The sequence below is a fragment of the Scyliorhinus canicula genome, chromosome 5 (assembly GCF_902713615.1).
Source record: "Scyliorhinus canicula chromosome 5, sScyCan1.1, whole genome shotgun sequence".
Taxonomy (NCBI): domain Eukaryota; kingdom Metazoa; phylum Chordata; class Chondrichthyes; order Carcharhiniformes; family Scyliorhinidae; genus Scyliorhinus; species Scyliorhinus canicula.
Window position 1 is genome coordinate 214188820 of NC_052150.1, and position 20186 is coordinate 214209005.

The window sequence follows — 20186 nt, forward strand, 5'->3', positions numbered from 1 at the left end:
AGGAAGATCATGTGTGCTGTGTCCTTATATATGGGTTGGTGTAATGCCCTCCTGTGGTAGTGTCACCTCTGTGTGTGTGTCGTGATTGCCCATTGGTCGTGTCCTATCTTACTGACCTGTTGGTTGAATGTCTGTGTGTCATGTCTCTAGTGCTCCCTCTAGTGTCTAGCTCGTCTACGTGTATTTACATTAACCCCTTGTGTATTTACAGTGATGCATATAACCACAGAGATCACCTCTCATACTTCTAAACTCCAGGCAAAAAAGGCCCAGTCTATTTAGTATTTCTCACATGATAATCCTGCCATCAAGGGAATTAGTTTGGTGAACCTTTGTTGCATTCCCTCTATGTAAAGTACGCATTTCATTAGGTAAGAAAACACAACTGCACACAATAATCCAGGTGTGATCTCACCAAGGGTCTAGATAATTGCAGTCAAACATCTTTACTCCTGTTCTCAAATCCTCTTTAATAAAGGCCAACGTACCATCTGCCTTCTTAATTTCTTGCTGTATCTATGTTAGCTTTCAGTGACTCATGAACAAGGATAATCAAGTCCCTTTGAAGTTCAATACGTCCCAGTCTCTCACCATGTAAGAACTACTCTGTGTTTCAGTTTTACCTATAAAAGCAAATAAGCCAAAATATCTCCACATTAACACAGAAAATAGGAACAGGAGTAGGTCATTCAGCCCTTTGAGCATGCTCCACCATTTAGAATGATCAAGGCTGATCCTCTATCTCAACATCATACTCCTGCTCTCTCGCCTTACCCCTTGACTCCTTTAGAGTCTAGAAATCTGTTTCTTCTTAAATATATTCAATGATTTGACCTCCACAGCCTTCTGGGGTAGAGAATTGCACAGATTCACAATCTTGAGTGAAGACGCTTCTCATCTCAGTCCTAAATGGTCTATCCCAATTCCTGTTCCCGAACACCCCACCCCCAGCCAGGAGGAACATCATCCCTGCATCCAGTCCGTCTAGCTACATCAGAATTTTATATATTTCAATTAGATCCCCTCTCATTCTTCTAAACTCCAGTGAATGCAGGCCTAGATGACCCAATACCTCCTCATACGGCAATCCTGCTATCCCAGAAGTCAGTCTTATGAACCTTCGCTGCACTCCCACTGTAGCAAATATATCCTTTCTTAGGTAAGAAAGACAACACTGCACACAATGCATTAGGTGTGGTCTCACTTAGGCCCTGTAAAAACCTGCCCGATTAGGTGTGTTAGATTGGTGGTGGTGGAACCAACAATAGGGGAAAACATATTTGCTCTCATTCTCACCAACCTCCCTGCCATGGATGCATCTGTCCATGACATTATCAGTAGGAGTGACCACCACACAGTCGGGTGGAGACAAAGTGCAGTCTTCACATTGAACATGCGTCCATCCAGTTAGGTGGCTCTACCACCAAGCTAAAGGTGGTAGATTTCAAACAGATCTAGCAACTCAGGACTGGGCAGCCATGAAGTCCTGTGGGCCATCATCTTCAGCAGCTGAATTGTGCGCCACAATCTGCAATCTCATACCCGACACATTCAACACTCAATATCTGGGAGTTATCATTGAGCAGGACTAGCCATATAAATACTGTGGCCGCAACAGCAGGTCAAAGGCTATGTATGAATCTTGCGGCAAGTAACCCACCTCCTGATTCCACAAAAGTAACCCACCACCTGACTCCTGTCCACCATCTACAAGGCACAAATCAGGAGCATGATGGAATACTGTCCGCTTGTCTAATGAGTGCAGCTCCAACAACATTCAAGAATCTTGACACCGTCCACCGATACACAGTGGCAGCAGGGTGTACCATCTACAAGATGCACTGCAGGAACACACCAAGGCTCCTTTGACAGCACCTTCCAAACTTAAGACAGCTACCATATAGAAGCACAAGGACAACAAACATGAGAAAACCAGCATCTGGAAGTTCCTCTCCAAGCCACTCATCATCCGTACTTGTAAATATATCATCGTTCCTTCACTATAGCTGGGTCAAAATTCTAAAGCACTGTCCCTAATAGCATTGCGGGTGCACCTACACCAGATGCAGAGGCTTAAGAAGACAGCTCACCACCCCCTTCTCCAAGGCAATTTGGGATGGCCAATATATGTTGGCCTAGCTGCGACACGCACAACCCATGAATGAGTTTTATAAAAGCCCGGTGTAGAAATCCTGCCACTGTCAGGCAACACAGCCTTCTGGATTCTCGCTCTCGGTTGCAGAGATCTGTGTCTATCCATTTGACCGAACTGTCCCGAACTTCCACTACATTCTTTTGAACTCTCCCCACTTGAATGAGTTCCTGTACCATGGCGCCATGGTAAGTTGCTTATGCCACACAGGCATCGCTTTTGGCCATACAAGCTGCAAGAACCTCAAACTTATTGCGACCACAAGATCTTCCTCTGTGTGAGAAAACAGAGTGTGACGAGACCCAAGTGCATCAAGCTATGAGTGCTAATTTGGTGCAGGTGGAAATTCAGTGTAGAGGGGGGGGGAAGGAGGTAATTTTTAAATATATATTTTTTCAGCCTACAGAAGCTGGTATTGAGTGAGTTTGATCGATCTTGGGTGGGATTCTCCATCGACAGGATCCTCCGCCAGGACGGAGGACCCCACTGCCGGCGGGGACGCGCTGCATCCCGAAACTGGGTGCGGCAGGACGGAGAATCCCGCCCCTTATCCCTTTGAACATCAGACAGTAGCTTAAACTTATATGAGGAATATAAGTTGCATTAAATTTATAGTTTATTAGTTAAACTACTTGGTATAGCTGCAAACAACAGTTGAGTGAAACCTCTAAACTTGAAATCTTATTAGTTAAATTAAACAGAATAAAGACGGTGGGCAGATGGTGTGTTGTAGCATATGGGAGGTGGTGGCTAGCATTGTGATCCATGACAACCACATCTGCAGTAAACATCTGCAGCTTGAACAACTCTATCATGAATTGATGAGCTGGATTTCATCTTCATGCACTGCAATGTGTCAGGGAGGGGAATAGGTACCTGGACACTTTGTTCCAGGAGGCCGTCACGCTCCTTAGGATAGGTATTTCATATTTGGTCTGTGATCAGGAACAGGGGTATGTGACTTCAAGTGAGACAGGTGTGGCGATCCAGAAGGTAGTAATGGCAGAGCCTCAGCTCTTGCAATTGTCCAACAGTTTCAATGTTCTTGCAAATTGTGCAAATGAGAGCAGGGACTGGGGAAAGGATGAGAAAACTGACCACCTGTGGTGCAGGGAACCATTCAAGTGAGGGGTGGGGAGGAGAAAGGAACCTAGTTGTATTGGGGATAGTATAACTAGGGGAATAGACACTAGCCGCGATTCTCCGCTTCCCACACCGGGGGGGAGAATCGCGGGAGGGCCGGGCGAATCACACCACGCCGCCCTGGCACCCCCCGCGATTCTCCCAACCCCCCCAAAATGGCGTTTTGTGTGACGCCGCTCGGAGAATCGTCGCTCGCTGTTTGTCCCGGCGACCGCCGATTCTCCGGCCCGGATGGGCCGAGCGGCCTGCCGAACCCGACCTGTGGGGGGCAGAGAGAGGATCGAGCACTACGGGCGCACTCGTGAGGTGACTGGCCCGCGATCGGTTCCCACCGATCGTCGGGCCGGTGTCTCTAAGAGATGCACTCTTTTCCCTCCGCCGCCCCGCAAGATCAAGCTGCCATGTCTTGCGGGGCAGTGGAGGGGAAGACGGCAACTGCGCATGCGCAGGTTGGAGCCGGCCAACTTGCGCATGCGCAGCTGACGTCACTTAGGAGCCGCCAGCCGCTCATTCTCGGCACGCCGCTTTGACACAAATGTCAAGGTCCGGCGCCCGAGATTCGGGCAACGCCACTCCTAGCCCCCCGGGGGAGGGGTGGCCTCCGACGCCGGAGTGAAACACTCCGGGTTTCAGTCCGGCGTCGGCACTCAGTCTCCCTTTGGGAGAATCGTGCCCACTGTTCTTTGCAGCCGAGAGTATATGTCTCAGAGGCTTTATTGCCTGCCCAGTGTCGGGGTTAAGGACATCTCAGGACCGGAGAGGAACTTCAAGTGGGAGGGGAAAGATCCAGTTGACATGTCCACCTGGGTACCAGCAACATGGGTTCTGCTGAGGGGGTTTAAGCAGCCCGGAGCTAAATTATAAAGCAGAGCCACAAAGATAATCACTGGATTACCTACTGATCCACGAGAAAGTTGACATTGGGTAACCAGTTGTTGTGGTCCACGTTGGGACTAACAACATAGGCAAGGCTAGGGTGGAGGACCTGTTTGGGGATTATCAAGCACTAGGAAGGAAATTGAAGAACAGGTCCTCGAGGGTCATAATCTCCAGATTACTGCCTGAGCCACGTGCTAATTGGCATAGGGATAAGAAAGTCAGGGAAGTAAACACGTGGCTAAGGGATTTGTGTGGGAAAGAGGGATTCCATTTCATGGGGCATTGGCACCAGTTTTGGAACCGGGGGGGATCTGTACCATTGGGACGGTCTCCACCTGAACTGATCTGGAACCAGTGTTCTAGCGAAAAGGATAAATAGGGTGGTCAGTAGGACTTTAAACTTCTGAGTCGGGGGAAAGGGAAAGCGACAGGGAGTAGGGAGTTAAATAGAAGGATAAGCAGCAGGTTAGCATGTGTGCAGGTGGGTTTAAGTTCAAGGCAGACTAGGAATGAAGCAAAAAGAAAGCATAACTTAGGACATCTCATGATGTCCAATTTCTCTAATAATGATAAAGTCAGCATTAAGGCACTTTACCTGAATGCTCGTACCATTCGTAACAAAGTTGATGAATTAACGGCACAAATCATCGCGAATGAATCTGACTTGATAGCCATTATGGAGACACGGTTGCAGGATGGTCACGAGTGGGAGTTAAATATCCAGGGGTACCAAACGTTTCGGAGGGATAGACAGGAATGTAAGGGAGGTGGAGTAGCACTAATAATCAAGGACGACATCAGGGTGGCATTGAGGGATGATATAGGTTCTATGGAGAATGAGGTTGAATCCATTTGGGTAGAAATTAGAAATTCTAAGAAGAAAAAAACACTGATAGGCGTAGTCTATAGGGCACCAAATAATAGCATCACACTTGGACGGGCAGTAAATGAAGAGATAACTAATGCCTGTGAAAAGGGTACAGCAGTTATCATGGGATATTTTAATCTGCATATAGATTGGTCAAATCAGCTCGGTCAGGGTAGCCTTGAAGAGGAGTTTGTTGAATGTATCCGGGATAGTTTTCTAGAACAATATGTAATGGAACCGACGAGAGAGCAAGCTATCCTAGATCTGGTCCTGTGTAATGAGGCAGGAATAATTAATGACCTCATCGTTAGGGATCCTCTTGGGAGGAGTGATCACAGCATGGTTGAATTTAGTATACAGGTGGAGAGTGTGATGATAGAATCCAATACCAGGGTCCTATGCTTGAACAAAGGGGACTACGATAGAATGAGGAAGGACCTCGCTAAAGTAGACTGGAAACAAATATTTTATGGTAGGACAGTTGAGGAGCAGTGGAGCACTTTCAAAGAAATCTTTCATAGTGCTCAACAAAAGTATATTCCAGTGAGAAGGAAGAATTGTAAGAAAAGAGGTAAACTACCATGGGTGTCTAAGGAGATACATGAGGCTGTCAAATTGAAAGAGAAGGCTTACAAAGTGGCCAATATCAGCGGGAAACTAGAAGATTGGGAAAACTTTAAAGGTCAGCAGAAAGCCACGAAAAGAGCCATAAAGAAAAGTAAGATAGAACACAAAAAAAAACTGGCACAGAATATAAGGACAGATAGCGAAAGTTTTTATAATTATATAAAACTAAAAAGAGTGGCTAAAGTAAACATTGGTCTGTTAGAGGATGAGAGTGGTCATTTAGTTATGGGCGTGTCGCGTCTTTTCGTCCGACGTCACTTCGTCCAACGACACTTCGTCCATGTCTTTTGGTCCAACGTCTTTTTGTCCACACGTCTTTTGGTCCAACGTCTTTTTGTCCAATTATCCAATTACAAATTAACTCCGTATAAAACCATTTAATTGATAAAATGCAAGTACAATACAGCAAGTGAATTTAATTGCTAAAATGCAAGTAATTGATAAAATGCAAGTTGAAAAATGCAGTTAAAAAATCTAAAAATGCAGTTAAAAAGTCTAAAATGCAAGTTGAAAAATGCAGTTAAAAAATCTAAAAATGCAGTTAAAATCTAATCTAATTCCCGAAATTACTTAAAATTGATGTAAATTGTAAGCGACATTCCTCAAGAAATCAATTTTTGTTGTAGAATCATATTCAACGACCAATCTTTTAAGGCGTTCAGTTATTTTCTTATATCGCGTACATGAAGTCGACTGATCTCCCCGAAGAATTTGAGCCTTTTTGCCTATTATGAACCCTTCCTCTTCCTTCAGAGTTTTGATTAACCTCCAGATATTCAAATGAGCTCCACCCGCCGAACGCTTTATCGCAGAATGAAACCCCTCAGCAGCATTATTTGTTCTCGGTAGATCTTGTAGAACACGCTGATTAACATTCCATACAGCTGTCGGGAATGTAGGTGTTTCTCTCCTTCGTCTGGCACCACATCCTCTCACAATGCCTATGTAAGTCAAGTCGAAGTAAACGATGAATTCAGCAGGTATTTCTTCATCGTCTATCAAATCTTCATAAGCCTCTTCGACATCTTCAACGGGGAGGAAAGCTAATGCTGAAAAACATTGAATTTTAAGACAGAATTCAGAGTCTATATTGTATTTTTCTTTGAGGCCTAAATTGGTAATTTTTCGAAACACAGATTGGCTCAAATGAAACAAACATGCCACGACAGATGAATTAAGGAATGATGAATTAATTGCCTTGTGAACTGCAACTTCGAAATCTGCCATGATATCAATCGGATCTGCATTAGGTTGCATAATTTTCAATTGGTCAAAGAATAATTCGTATGTCTGCTTTCTTTTATTCGGCAGTAATGCAAAGACCCGTGAAAAACTGCTTCCTTTAACTTGTACATGAATGCAGAACAGTTGAAACCACTGTTGTGGCACAATCTTGAATGTCCCATCGCATGCCCAATGACGATATGATGCTAAATCCTGAAGAGCATTTTCTGATGCGAATACTAGTAAGCGCTGTTGATCCTCGGCGCCCGAATCGTATCTCAGAAACTGTTCGCCATTGTCAAGTTTACAATATTTGTCAGGTATTTCAAAACCGTGTCTAGCCGCTGGATTAGCGGGAAATCCAGAATTTTTTTGTCGGCACCTTTGAATAGTCCTTGAGACGACGGGCAACCTAGGGAGTTGAGAGCAGGTATTTTCTGATAGCTGCGTAAACTTGGCCGCTAGTATGCTACGCGAACTTGCTGCTATGTTTTCCACTGCTTCATGCTTTATTTCTGCAGCTGCTTTTCTAGCATTTAACGAATCAACATCAGCTGGATGAAGGTGCTCATTAGAGAAATAAATAATTTTCGGCTCATTGTTTTCCGTTACCGTGTAAATCCGCACTGAGCACAGCCTTCTTTTCTCACATCTCCAGTATTCTTTTCCTAGGTTTGGACTGCTCAAATGAAAATCGTAGATATAGTTATTTCCATCAGCTACCTTCCTTTTACTCTTCGTTGACACAATGAACTTTGCCATTTCGGGTGAATTAAGAAAGAGAACGATAATATCTATCCTTTAACGAGGCTTGTTAAAGGAAAGAGAACGAAAATAACTATCCTTTAACGAGGCTCGTTAAAGGAAAGAGACCGGTAATAAAAATCCTTTATTGCATATTATACCTTGCTATGTGCATTAGAGAAGATTTCTATTTACAAAAAGTTAATGTGGGGAGTGGAGTGGAGTACTACTAAGCAAGTTACAAAAAGTCAAGTTACAAAAAGTCTTTGACAAAAAAAATCATCCGACAAAAAAACGTAACAAGTCACAAAAAGTCTTTGACGAAAAAAATCATCGGACAAAAAGACGTTGGACCAAAAGACGTGCGGACAAAAAGACGTTGGACCAAAAGACGTGGACGAAGTGTCGTTGGACGAAATGACGTCGGACGAAAAGACATAGCACCAGTTATGGGATATGATGAAATGGCGGAGGCATTGAACAAATATTTTGCATCGGTCTTCACAGTGGAGGACACTAATAACATGCCAGCAATTGACCGAGAGAAGAAGGTAGGTGAGGACCTGGAAACCATTACTATCATGAAAGAGCAAGTGTTGGGCAAGCTAATAGAGCTCAGGATAGATAAGTCTCCTGGCCCTGATGGAATGCATCCGAGGGTACTGAAAGAGATGGCTGGAGTAATAGCAGATGCACTGGCGGTAATTTTCCAAAATTCGCTGAACACTGGGGCAGTCCCAGAGGATTGGAAAACAGCAAATGTGACGCCACTGTTTAAAAAGGGAAGTAGACAAAAGATGGGGAATTATAGACCGGTTAGCTTAACCTCTGTCGTGGGGAAGATGCTTGAGTCTATTGGGGCAGCATGGTAGCATTGTGGATAGCACAATAGCTTCATAGCTCCAGGGTCCCAGGTTCGATTCCGGCTTGGGTCACTGTCTGTGCGGAGTCTGCACATCCTCCCCGTGTGTGCGTGGGTTTCCTCCGGGTGCTCTGGTTTCCTCCCACAGTCCAAAGATGTGTACGTTAGGTGGATTGGCCATGATAAATTGCCCTTAGTGTCCCAGATTTTTGCCCTTAGTGTTGGGTGGGGTTACTGGGTGATGGGGATAGGGTGGAAGTGTTAACCTTGGGTAGGGTGCTCTTTCCAGGAGCCAGTGCAGACTCACTGGGCCGAATGGCCTCCTTCTGCACTGTAAATTCTATGTCTATGTCTATTATCAAGAAAGAGATAGGAGGGCACCTCGATAGAAATTGTCCCATTGAACGGACGCAGCATGGATTCATGAAGGGCAGGTCATGCTTGACGAATCTCTTGGAATTCTATGAAGACATTTCGAGCAAGGTAGACAAAGGGGACCCAGTGGATGTGGTGTACCTAGATTTCCAAAAGGCCTTTGACAAGGTACCGCACAAGAGGCTGCTGCATAAGATAAGGATGCATGGTGTTAAGGGTAAAGTATTAGCATGGATAGAGGATTGGTTGTCTAACAGGAAACAAAGATTGGGAATAAATGAGCGCTATTCTGGCTGGCAATCAGTGACGAGAAGTGTGCCTCAGGGATCGGTGTTGGGACCACAATTATTTACAATTTATATAGACGATTTGGAGTTGGGAACTATGTGTAAGTATCCAAGTTTGCAGATGACACAAAGGTGTGTGGCAGAGCAAAGTGTACTGAGGACTGTAAAACCTTACAGAGGAACATTGACACATTGAGTGAGTGGGCAAAGGTCTGGCAGATGGAGTATAATGTCAATAAGTGTGAAGTCGTGCATTTTGGTAGGAGTAACAATAGAATGGATTATTACTTAAATGGTAAAAAGCTGCAGCATACTGCTATGCAGAGGGACCTGGGTGTACTTGTGCATGAGTCACAGAAGGTTGGTCTGCAGGTGCAACAAGTAATTAGGAAGGCAAATGGAATTTTGTCCTTCATTGCGAAGGGGATTGAGTGTAAAAGTAGAGAGGTAATGTTGCAGTTGTACAAGGTGCTGGTGAGGCCACACCTGGAGTACTGTGTGCAGTTTTGGTCTCCACACTTGAGAAAGGATGTGCTAGCACTAGAGGGGGTGCAGAGGAGGTTCACTAGGCTGATTCCGGAATTGAGAGGGTTATCGTACGAGGAGAGGCTGAGTAGATTGGGATTATATTCACTGCAATTCAGAAGGTTGAGGGGGGATCTAATAGAAACATATAAAATTTTGAAGGGAATGGATCAGATAGAAGTAGAAAGGATGTTTCCACTGGTAGGTGAAAGTAGGACAAGAGGGCATAGCCTCAAGATTAGGGGGAGCACATTTAGGACTGAATCAAGGAGGAACTTCTTCACTCAGAGGGTGGTTAAAGTATGGAATTCCCTACCAAAAGGAGTAGTAGACGCTACTTCATTGAATATATTTAAAGATAGGGTAGATGTTTTTTTGAAAAATAAAGGAATTACTAGATATGGCGAGAATGCGGGTAAGTGGTTCTGAGACCACAAAAAGATCAGCCATGATCTTATAGAATGGCGGAGCAGGCTCGAAGGGCCGGACGGTCTTCTTCTGCTCCTAGTTCTTATGTCCTTATGTTCTAATCGAGAGTTGAATGCATAGCTCAAAGATTGGTGTGGGGGAAATAAGTTTCAATTTAGGTTAGGTCAGTGGAGTTGACAAAAAGAGTGAAAAGACAGGATTGAAGGCTCCTTTTCTGAATGCACTCAACATTTAAAACAAGATGAATGAATTGAAAGCACAAATAAAAATAACTGAGTATGAAATAATAGCCATTACAGGAAAATGGGGTGGATTTTCTCTGAGTCGGGATGACTCGGGAGCACTTTAAAAATTGCGGCTAGATCCCAATTCTGGGATTCCTGATCCCATTCCCAGGCTGTCTGATTTTGGGGCGTGCCTTTAAATGCTTCAGGCTGATTCAGGTCAAACCCACATCCCGGGCACTCCCTACCTGGTCAGCTCAATTGCAGACTTCGGCATGTCCTACTCTTCAAAAGAGAAAATGTTGGAAAATCTCAGCAGGTCTGGTAGCATCTGTAAGGAGAGAAAAGAGCTAACATTTCGAGTCCTGATGACCCTTTGTCAAGCCTACTCTTCTGCAAGTCTCTTAGAATCAGGCCAGGTTTTAAAGTTTCATGATTCATAGCCCCTCAGAGGAATTATGAACGCTGGTATGAGGACATCCCTCCCATTCCAAACTATGCCCCTCTACCCACCTTTGCCCAGAGTTCCTCATACCTCTAAGTTACAGTACTGACATGCCCATTGACCCACTATACATTGTATAGAACCAATAAACCTTGGAGTGACTGTAGGATGTCAAAAAAAAGCTTTATGAAAAAAAGTATTTTATTCATAACTTTCAACGATATTAAAAAAGTCATTTCACTTTGGGCAATAAAAGCCAATCACCCAGGCCCTTTAAAGTATTAATAACAGAAACCACAACCTCCTGAAGCCACTTAACCTTGTGTAAATATTGTGAAATTTTCAGCAGAGATCACAGAGCCAGAGGTGTCAACCCAGTAATGTTTTCTCTGTGGCTCAGGTGTTTAAACAAGAATAATGGTTTTCTGAGCTCACTTGGCTGAGAACCGATATAAGGTGAGTTAGATAGATTTTAGATCAACAAGAGAGTTAAGGGTTATGGGAGACAGACAGGATTATGGAATTAAGGCCAAAATCAGATCAGCCACGATCTTACTGAATGGCAATGCTGGCATGGTGGGTCAAATGCTTCTATTCCTTGATCTCGGTATCTGCACATGTACACTCAATTTCAGCCATGACTCCATCCTCTGGCAGTATAAACTATACTATACTTCATTCCATCTCCCAAACACCATGGATGGATTCTAGGGTAAGGGTTAACTTTGACAAATGACTACTCACCCCTTTCTGAGAGGGAGACACTACAACCAAAGCCATTTGCTCACAAGTCCACTCTTGAACAGCAACACACTTCTGTGGATGTAGTTCCAGTGTCTGGACTGGTTGGGTGGCACCCTGCAGTACTGTCTTCCAGGGGCCTTGTGCGTTGTGGTGATCTAGTGCACACTCCATAACATGGCTCTCCAGAGAGATCTGTATCCTGAAGAGACTGAGGCCCTGGAATAACACGGTTCATTAGAGGAAGAGAAGAAGGATGCAGGATATACAAATTCCCAAGCTACACAAGGGGTGGCCAGGGCTGGCACATGACTCTAGGGTTTCGTCAGAATACCAGGCATCACCTGATTGAGACACATTTCAGCTGAGCCCTTCTAACCCAGGATGGTGGCATGAATTGAAACCCACTTTTGAGCTGCCCATGGGAACAATTCAGTCGATGACACAGATCAACTCTTATCACCAGTGAATGAACATCTGTCCAGAGGTTTCACTGTTCTTCAAGGATCTTTGCTGCACCTCACCACCCTGTTTTCCAGTGTTGTCATTATGAATGGAAACTCACACCTGACATCATGTGTGTTATGATTGTTGACCAGCCCCCAGGCCATGGGAGGACACCCAGTTAGGAACTAATAATTTTTTGTTTAAAGTAGATGAAGTTTCAGGTTCAAGACGTTTACCAAGTGAATAAAGTGGCAAGATTCCACGGGTTTTGAAAAAACACGAAGAAACTTTATTTCTAAGTTTAGAAAGATAAAACAACTTAAAATATCTATCTTGTATTTTAACATTCAGGGTAAATATGAGATACAAGTGAATTAACAGGCAAAGTGTGCTCAAATACACGACACAATAAATGACAGATAGGACCAAAGCCAATTCCCTGGATTTCTCAATAACCCACCCAGACATTAGTTGCATTGTGTTGCACTGAAAACACTTTCTTCTCACAAGAGTTTCCAATCACCACACCTGAAGATCTTCCCGAAGAATTCTCCTCAACAGTCATTCCCACTTGTTTCACATCGCAGCGTTTTAAACTTGTCTTCAGAGATTCCACTGGAGGTGAAGAAAGGTATGTGCACTTGGACATTGTTGGAGGGGAGCAGTAGGGAAGTCAAATGTAATGTCAGAGAGGTCAGTAGTAATGGGGAAAGGGTTTGGGCGAATGGTGGAGGGGAAACGTTGCTAAAGAGCAAGAAAAATGCCACAACAACCATGCAAGCCTGACCAAAACTAAGCAGGACTTTGCGTTGGAGTTCCTGAGGTGCTATGTGGGAGATGAGTCAGTGGGAGGGCAGAGATGCAGGTCACCTCTGCTGGACAAGTGAAAGGGAACTCCAGCAGGCAGTTTTGACCATGCTAGGGACTGGAATACGAGATTATGATGGATGAAGGCTCAACATGCACGGAAAAGTGTTTCCACATGGCTCGCAAAGGCCCTGCCACATACCATTGACTCTCCGCAAATTCACTCGGAGCTTCAGGTGTCAACGGACAAGGAAGAGTTGGGGGACATTTGGAAAGCCTTAAGGAAAAAACTGAAGCAATACAGTAGACATTATTGAAGTGAAAATTATTTACATAATTTATAATTGTGATCAAAATGTCTTTATTTTCCTTGGCCTACTACTTCTAGGTGCTCACCTGCAACAGGGTTGGAGGCAGCTTGTGTCTAAATGGTAGATACATGATTTGATCACTCTATAACATCCCAGCATGCCGGTTGTCATAAATTAGTTGAATGGAAGAAGCTTGACATTTGTAAACCTATATTTTCCAAACCAAAAAAAGAAAAAGGAAGCATTTGTCAGGGCTAAAGGCAAAAGCCAGTGTGGAATATAAGGAAAGTAGGAAGGAACTTAAGCAAGGAGTCAGGAGGGCTAAAAGGGGTCACGAAAAGTCATTGGCAAATAGGGTTAAGGAAAATCCCAAGGATTTTCGTACATAAAAAGCAAGAGGGTAGCCAGGGAAAGGGTTGGCCCACTGAAGGACAGGGGAGGGAATTTATGTGTGCAGCCAGAGAAATGGGTGAGGTACTAAATGAATACTTTGCATCAGTATTCACCAAAGAGAAGGAATTGGCGGATATTGAGTCTGGAGAAGGGTGTGTAGATAGCCTGGGTCACGTTGAGATCCAAAAAGACGAGGTGTTGGGCGTCTTGAAAAATATTAAGGGAGCTAAATCCCTAGGATCTGATGGGATCTACCCCAGAACACTGAAGGAGGCAAGAGAGGAAATTGCTGAAGCCTTGACAGAAATCTTTGGATCCTCACCGTCTTCAGGTGATTTCCCAGAGGACTGGAGAATAGCCAATGTTGTTCCTTTGTTTAAGAAGGGTAGCAAGGATAATCCAGGGAACTACAGGCCGGTGGGCCTTACGTCAGTGGTAGGGAAATTACTGGAGAGAATTCCTTGAGACAGAAACTTCTCCCATTTGGAAGCAAGTGGACGTATTAGTGAGAGGTAGCACCGTTTTGTGAAGGGGTGGTCGTGTCTCACTAACTTGATAGAGTTTTTCGAGGTCACAAAAATGGTTGATGCAAGTAGGGCAGTGGATGTTGTCTATATGGACTTCACAAGTGGAAAAGGTAGTCAAGAAGGCATATGGCATGCTTGCCTTCATTGGCCGGGGCATTGAGTATAAAAATTGGCAAGTCATGTTGCAGCTGTATAGAACCTTAGTTAGGCCACACTTGGAGTATAGTGTTCAATTCTGGTCACCACACTACCAGAAGGATGTGGAAACTTTGGAAAGGATGCAGAAGAGATTTACCAGTATGTTGCCTGGTATGGAGGGCATTAGCTATGAGGAGAGGTTGAATAAACTCGGTTTGTTCTCACTGGAACGACGGAGGTTGAGGGGCGACCTGATAGAGGTCTACAAAATTATGAGGGGCATACACAGAGTGGAAGTCAGACACTTTTTCCCAGGGTAGAGGGGTCAATTACAAGGGGGCATAGGTTTAAAGTGCGAGGGGCAAGGTTATGAAGAGATGTACAAGGTAAGTTTTTTTACACAGAGGATTGTGGGTGCCTGGAACTCGCTGCCGGAGGAGGTGGTGGAAGCAGGGACGATAGTTACATTTAAGGGGCATCTTGACAAATACATGAATAGGATGGGAATAAAGGGATGCGGCCTCCGGAAGTGTGGAAGATTTTAGTTCAGACGGGCAGCATGGTCGGCACAGGTTTGGAGGACCGAAGGGCCTGTTCCTGTGCTGTACTTTTTTTTGTTCTTTGACACAACCAGTGGGAAGGCGGTGGCATAGTGGTATTGTCCAGAGACCCAGAATAATGATCTGGGGACCCGGATTCTAAGCCCATCACTGCAGGAGATGGAATTTAAACTCAATAAAATTAAGAAGTCTAATGATGACCATGAAATCATTGTCGATTGTCGGAAAAACCCATCTGGTTCACTAATGTCCTGAAGGGAAGGAAATCTGCTATCCGTACCTGATCTGGCCTACATGTGACTCCAGACCCACAGCAATGTTGTTGACTCTTAACTGCCTCATGAAGGGCAATTAGGGATGGGTAATAAATGCTGGCACAGCCTGTGACACCTATATCCCATGAACGATGTACTTAGCCCTCCTTGATTCTAAAAAAATGTGTCCCAGTGGTTCAAAATATTGAAGTCTTTACAAAAGAGCCATGCAGTCAATGCAGAAATGCTGTATGATATACCACAACCTGGCACATTATTTACACCTCTTGTAGAGAATCAATGAAAACAGTCCTCTTAAACATGCTTTTGCACTGGGGAGAAGAAAGGATTGATTCAGTTTCAGAAAATAAATGAGGAATGGAAGCCATTGATATACTACTTTCTGAGCTTTGAAAGTTTTGAACTCCGACTTTGATTCAATGAGAATCAATTTCAGTTGAGAGCAATTTTGCAACTGCCTGAGTCAAATTGGTTATGTTGTCCTTTTCCAGGAAGTGTTGTAGACATCGCACTGGAAAACACTGGAGCTAGAACAAGAATGATTCAAGTACGAATACCAAGTTCAGAGGACGTAATGCAAAGCAGCAAGGCTGAAATAAAGTGAGTACTGACTCTGCAAGTTACCTCATGTCCTTTAAGAGATAAAGTGAGTGCCATTGCAACAGGTCCTTAAAACTCTTAAAGTATGGATTGTAAGTATGGATGTTACTGCAGGTGGCAAGCGTTTTTCTGCGTCTTTGAGATTTTACTCTGTTGCCAGATGAGAATTTACCGCTGGTAATAATCAGTGACCACCAATGGCACCTTAGTCAAATTGCAAGATGGCAATAGAACAATAGCAGTAATACCAGTAGAGGGTAAAAGTTTTCTAAGTGGTGCAATATCTGTTATTACCATCTCTCATTGTACTAGCTGTTCAATTGTATATTGATACTGAATTAAGAAGAGAGGAATAAAGATGTCAGTTGCAATCAGACTATTTCTTATCAAACTGAGTTGCTGTTTTGCTCTATCTTTCCTCCAACTGTAACTGTGCTTACAGTGTAAATACACATTCTTTGTACAATGTGTGCAGGAGGGTTTCCTGACACAATATGTTGACAGGCCAACAAGAGGCGAGGCCACATTGGATTTGGTTTTGGGCAATGAACCAGGCCAGGTGTTAGATCTGGAGGTAGGTGAGCACTTTGGAAACAGTGACCACAATTCGGTGACCTTTACGTTAGTGATGGAAAGGGATAAGTATACCCCGCAGGGCAAGAGTTATAGCTGGGGGAAGGGCAATTATGATGCCATTAGACATGACTTAGGATGTGTTGGTTGGAGAAGTAGGCTGCAAGGGTTGGGCACACTGGATATGTGGAGCTTGTTCAAGGAACAGCTATTGCATGTTCTTGATAAGTACGTACCAGTCAGGCAGGGAGGAAGGGGTCGAGCGAGGGAACCGTGGTTTACCAAAGAAGTGGAATCTCTTGTTAAGAGGAAGAAGGAGGCCTATGTGAAGATGAGGCATGAAGTTTCAGTTGGGGCGCTTGATAGTTACAAGGAAGCGAGGAAGGATCTAAAGAGAGAGCTGAGACGAGCAAGGAGGGGACATGAGAAGTCTTTGGCAGGTAGGATCAAGGAAAACCCAAAAGCTTTCTATAGGTATGTCAGGAATAAAAGAATGACTAGGGTAAGAGTAGGGCCAGTCAAGGACAGTGGTGGGAAGTTGTGTGTGGAGGCTGAGGAGATAAGCGAGTTACTAAATGAATACTTTTCATCAGTATTCACTCAAGAAAAAGATAATATTGTGGAGGAGAATGCTGAGACCCAGGCTATTAGAATAGATGGCATTGAGGTGCGTAGGGAAGAAGTGTTGGCAATTCTGGACAAGGTGAAAATAGATAAGTCCCCGGGGCCGGATGGGATTTATCCTAGGATTCTCTGGGAAGCCAGGGAAGAGATTGCTGAGCCTTTGGCTTTGATTTTTAGGTCATCATTGGCTACAGGAATAGTGCCAGAGGACTGGAGGATAGCAAATGTGGTCCCTTTGTTCAAGAAGGGGAGTAGAGATAACCCCGGTAACTATAGGCCGGTGAGCCTAACGTCTGTGGTGGGTAAGGTCTTGGAGAGGATTATAAAAGATACGATTTATAATCATCTAGATAGGAATATGATTAGGGATAGTCAGCATGGTTTTGTGAAGGGTAGGTCATGCCTCACAAACCTTATCGAGTTCTTTGAGAAGGTGACTGAACAGGTAGACGAGGGTAGAGCAGTTGATGTGGTGTATATGGATTTCAGTAAAGCGTTTGATAAGGTTCCCCACGGTCGGCTATTGCAGAAAATACGGAGGCTGGGGATTGAGGGTGATTTAGAGATGTGGATCAGAAATTGGCTAGTTGAAAGAAGACAGAGAGTGGTAGTTGATGGGAAATGTTCAGAATGGAGTTCAGTTACGAGTGGCGTACCACAAGGATCTGTTCTGGGGCCGTTGCTGTTTGTCATTTTTATAAATGACCTAGAGGAGGGCGCAGAAGGATGGGTGAGTAAATTTGCAGACGACACTAAAGTCGGTGGAGTTGTAGACAGTGCGGAAGGATGTTGCAGGTTACAGAGGGACATAGATAAGCTGCAGAGCTGGGCTGAGAGGTGGCAAATGGAGTTTAATGTGGAGAAGTGTGAGGTGATTCACTTTGGAAAGAATAACAGGAATGCGGACTATTTGGCTAATGGTAAAATTCTGGGTAGTGTGGATGAGCAGAGGGATCTCGGTGTCCATGTACATAGATCCCTGAAAGTTGCCACCCAGGTTGATAGGGTTGTGAAGAAGGCCTACGGTGTGTTGGCCTTTATTGGTAGAGGGATTGAGTTCCGGAGCCATGAGGTCATGTTGCAGTTGTACAAAACTCTAGTACGGCCGCATTTGGAGTATTGCGTACAGTTCTGGTCGCCTCATTATAGGAAGGACGTGGAAGCTTTGGAACGGGTACAGAGGAGATTTACCAGGATGTTGCCTGGTATGGAGGGAAAATCTTATGAGGAAAGGCTGATGGACTTGAGGTTGTTTTCGTTAGAGAGAAGAAGGTTAAGAGGTGACTTAATAGAGGCATACAAAATGATCAGAGGGTTAGATAGGGTGGACAGCGAGAGCCTTCTCCCGCGGATGGAGGTGGCTAGCACGAGGGGACATAGCCTTAAATTGAGGGGTAATAGATATAGGACAGAGGTCAGAGGTGGGTTTTTTACGCAAAGAGTGGTGAGGCCATGGAATGCCCTACCTGCAACAGTAGTGAACTCGCCAACATTGAGGGCATTAAAAAATTTGTTGGATAAGCATATGGATGATAAGGGCATAGTGTAGGTTAGATGGCCTTTAGTTTTTTTTCCATGTCGGTGCAACATCGAGGGCCGAAGGGCCTGTACTGCGCTGTATCGTTCTATGTTCTATGTTCTATGTTTATTTTGCATTTTAATCTGGCATCCATCACCAATAATGAACAGATTTTAAGACAATTCATCAAACTGAATGAGAGGAACTTCCAATTTCTTCAGAGTTGGAACGTTTTCCAGTATGTTTAGTGGCTTCTGGTTAAAATAACCACTTATGAGGGTGATCAGCAAATAGAGCCATTCCTACAGTGCAAGAGGAGGCCATTCAGCCCATCAAGTCTGCACCAACCCTCTGAAAGAGCACCCTACCTAAGCCCACGCCCCCACCCTATCCGTATGACCTAACCTGTACATCCCAGGACACTAAGGGGCAATTTAGCATGGCCAATCACATTTCCTGAACATGTGGGAGGAAAGCAGATGAAACCCACACAGTCATCCAAGGATGGTATTGAACCCAGGTCCCTGGTACTGTGATGCAGCACTGCTACTCACTGTGCCAGCATACTGTCCCATTTGACAGATTTAAAAAATGATGAGTGGGTTTCCTACATTATAACAGTGACTATATTTCAACGGGCTTCATCGGCTGTAAAATGCTGTGGGACATCCTGAAGTCATGAAAAGTGCTGTATAAATGCAAGCTTTCTTTCAGGGATTCCTGGAGGATTTTATGCATTGTTTTTTATCTAATTATGTTATGAATAGCAAGGAGGGAATCTGAAAGGTGGGAGGAAAGCAGAAAGATAGAAACCGAAGTTGTAGAGAAACAGCAACTCAATAAATAGTAACTAAACATCAACAAAGAAACAAGAAAGAGACTATGGACAGAATTTAATGCCCACCCCCATGATGAATAGTGGTAGGGGGCTTTAATCTGGCTGCAGGGTGGTAGGTAGAGATCCCAAGGCCTCCCACCTCTTCTGATTAAGTACAGGGCATGGAAGAACTTTGCAGTCCAACAACAATTGAAGCAATTAAGTGGGGCACTCAGCATACCAGAAGCCTGAAAAGCAAAACGTATTGGAGTTGCTTGTGGGCTTCGGGGGTGTGAGGGGGAAAATGGCAAATGAGCAATTGAAAGACAAATAAATACCTTTTGTGATGGGTGCGATTGTAAAACCTTAGGCTGTTTAAACAAATTAGTTGTCACATTAAAATCCTCAATGCCTCTAATTGCCCTTCCAGCAGGCACACGTCACAAGAAAAACATTTTCCAGAATTTGAGCGTGCAAGTGCGTACCAAAAGTCAAAGAGAAAAAGTGTAACATTCTCCGAGATCAACTTAAACGATGAGGACGGAATATTTCCCTTGGCTACAGAATATAATCAACCCTTAGCCAACAGAGAAGATTATGAAGAGGAAAAAGAACCTTATCGTTCAAACAAAGAGACCACCGCACCTTTGGGACTGGAAGAAGCTATTGTACACGAAGGCAGTGAAAAGGAAATAGCTTTAAATAAATTGGCAGATTCACCAGTGTTTTACACACAAGACAGTAGGGTAGTGGCAGATCTTCCACAACAGTTTACAGAACAGATGAAGCCACTCAAAATTGATAAACCTTTTAAACCAGAGACACCAGACTCGCAAACCAGCAATGTTGATGGTCAAGCCAGGCCTGAAAAAGGTTAGTCACTTTTCAGATCAGCATGGTTGGCTGCTATTTGTCAGCATTATATTTTCATAGAAAGTATGTTCAGGGCACCCTCTCAGAAGCACAATCACGCTAAAAAAAGGCGTAATCTCCATGTGAACATGTTTGACAAACCTTTTCAGGAATGGAATAACGTGACAAGCATCCACTGTCTTCATTAACCAGACAAC

At 44.2% G+C, this 20186-nt stretch overlaps 1 protein-coding gene across 2 annotated transcripts in view; it reads left to right on the forward strand.

Annotated features, from left to right (window-relative positions):
• Positions 1-20186, forward strand: part of obscnb (obscurin, cytoskeletal calmodulin and titin-interacting RhoGEF b) — an 896193-nt gene that overhangs the window by 751283 nt on the left and 124724 nt on the right. For both annotated transcript variants that reach the window (XM_038798455.1, XM_038798456.1), the window contains 2 exons: positions 15475-15583; positions 19547-19989. In XM_038798455.1, the coding sequence (XP_038654383.1) occupies positions 15475-15583; positions 19547-19989 (552 nt within the window). The remainder of the gene's footprint in view (positions 1-15474; positions 15584-19546; positions 19990-20186) is intronic.